This window comes from Cynara cardunculus, unplaced genomic scaffold (assembly GCF_001531365.2).
Source record: "Cynara cardunculus var. scolymus isolate 2C unplaced genomic scaffold, CcrdV1 Un_Scaffold_1642, whole genome shotgun sequence".
Taxonomy (NCBI): Eukaryota; Viridiplantae; Streptophyta; class Magnoliopsida; order Asterales; family Asteraceae; genus Cynara; species Cynara cardunculus.
The window spans coordinates 2,274-4,040 of NW_020200821.1; the positions used below are offsets into that span (position 1 = coordinate 2,274).

A 1,767-nucleotide genomic window follows, 5' to 3' on the forward strand; every position below is an offset into this window, starting at 1 on the left:
CATGGGCAATCAAGGAGTACTGTCAAGCTTCCACCTCCACCCAAATCCATCCTTTTGCAGCAGTCTGATTCACCTACTCAATCTGAGTAGGACAGGTTCTACCTTCTCACTTCTTTATATATATGGTGTTATGCATAGGTACTTGTTAGAAGCTCATAGCTATTTTGCTGTTTTAAACAACCTTTGCTGATTTGCTATTTTAGACATGAGATTTGCTGTTTTTCATGGCTTTGTAGGCATAAAAATTGTTTGCTGTTTTGATGTGTGGCCATGATAGATCTGCTGCTATCCTCTGTTTTGACAAACCATACTTTGCTTGTTTTTGTTGTTTGTAAGACTTACACTCTGCTGTTTTAAGAAGTTTCGATTTTAATTTATTGTTTTAAACTTTGGTATAGTGTTTGTTTTGCTGTTTGCAATAGCTAGTTGCTGTTTTGCTATTTTGCTTTATCATTTGCTGTTTTCCTTTGCTGTTTTAAAGCAACTTCTATTCTGTTTTGCAAGCAGAATCCATTAGCTCGACTTCTCTATTCTTTTATTTGCTGTTTAAACATAGTTGCTAATCTTTCTTTTGTTGTTTTTAGATAGCACTTTAGTTTCATATTACTGTTTGGGCATAACGTAATGCTATACCTATAGTCTGTCGTCCAAATTTGCTGTTTTTAGATCCAGTATCATGTTTGATTTGCTGTTTTAAGAATTTTCCATTTTAATTTGCTGTTTTGAAGTATTAGCTTTGTCACTTTTGTTTGCCACAACAGAATATATTGGCTCAACTTTTCTTTCATTTTGTTTGCTGTTTTAAATTATAGTATGGTGTCTGTTTTGCTACCTTAGGCATTTGCTTTTTTGCTGTTTTTATATAGAGCTTGTTGTTGACATAACCTTTGGATAAGTTTAAGTTCCTGACTTGCATTAGATATATCAGTTAACTGAGTTTTGATGCATAATTGTTTTGCTATTTAAAATCTGCTGTTTTTAGGTGTTTTAGGACTGGTTTGTTGTTTGATTTTGCTATTTTAGTAGTTTTTGCTGTTTTAAGTATCATGGAGTCCTAGCTATGCATTTTTTTTCTTAGTGATTTTCATTTAGGATTACTTTGCTGTTTTAATCCTCTTGTTGTGATTTGCTGTTTTTAACAAGAGTCATGCAAAGCATGCTTTGATTTATTGTTCTACTTTGCTGTGTTAAACTCATGACATGAACTTTCTTTGCTGTTTTTAATATCCATACAGTCCTTCTCTTGCATTTGCAATTATTTTCATCTCACCATTTGTTTTTGCTGTTTTAATCTTGTTTGTTTTRAACCTCTTAATTGATTGTTTTCTTTATCTCACTTGAGATGTGTTTGCTGTTTTAATGAGTTCCTAACCACTCATGTTTTGTTGTATAAAATTCTTTTAAGTATGTTTTGCTGTTTTCGGGATATCATGTAATTCCTTGCATACACTGCTCTTGCTGTTTTGGTATTGACAGGCTGCTAAATGCACAACTGGTCTGATGACTCTGAGGGAGGACCATGGTTGCTGTTCTGATTTGCTTACCTTCCTCCTCAATGCTAAATACAGTTTAGGATGTATAATGAGAGGACAATGGCACTCCCATTATCCTGTTCTATTTTGATCTTTTTCCTGGCAAAACAATGGCATTCCCATTGTTTGGTCTCATTTAGCCTATTTTATAGTACAACAATGGCAGTCCCATTGTTTGGATTCTTATGGCTATGATGTCTGATAMTACAGTCCTCTGGTTGACTGTTTTGATTCA

The 1,767-nt window shown here is 33.9% G+C and overlaps 1 protein-coding gene across 1 annotated transcript in view; it reads left to right on the top strand.

Annotated features, from left to right (window-relative positions):
• Positions 1 to 1,623, top strand: part of LOC112502596 (proteoglycan 4-like) — a 3,761-nt gene extending 2,138 nt beyond the window's left edge. Inside the window, exon 2 of the mRNA XM_025106547.1 lies at positions 1,477 to 1,623. Within this exon, the coding sequence (XP_024962315.1) occupies positions 1,477 to 1,623 (147 nt within the window). The remainder of the gene's footprint in view (positions 1 to 1,476) is intronic.
• Positions 1,624 to 1,767: the final 144 nt, after the last annotated feature.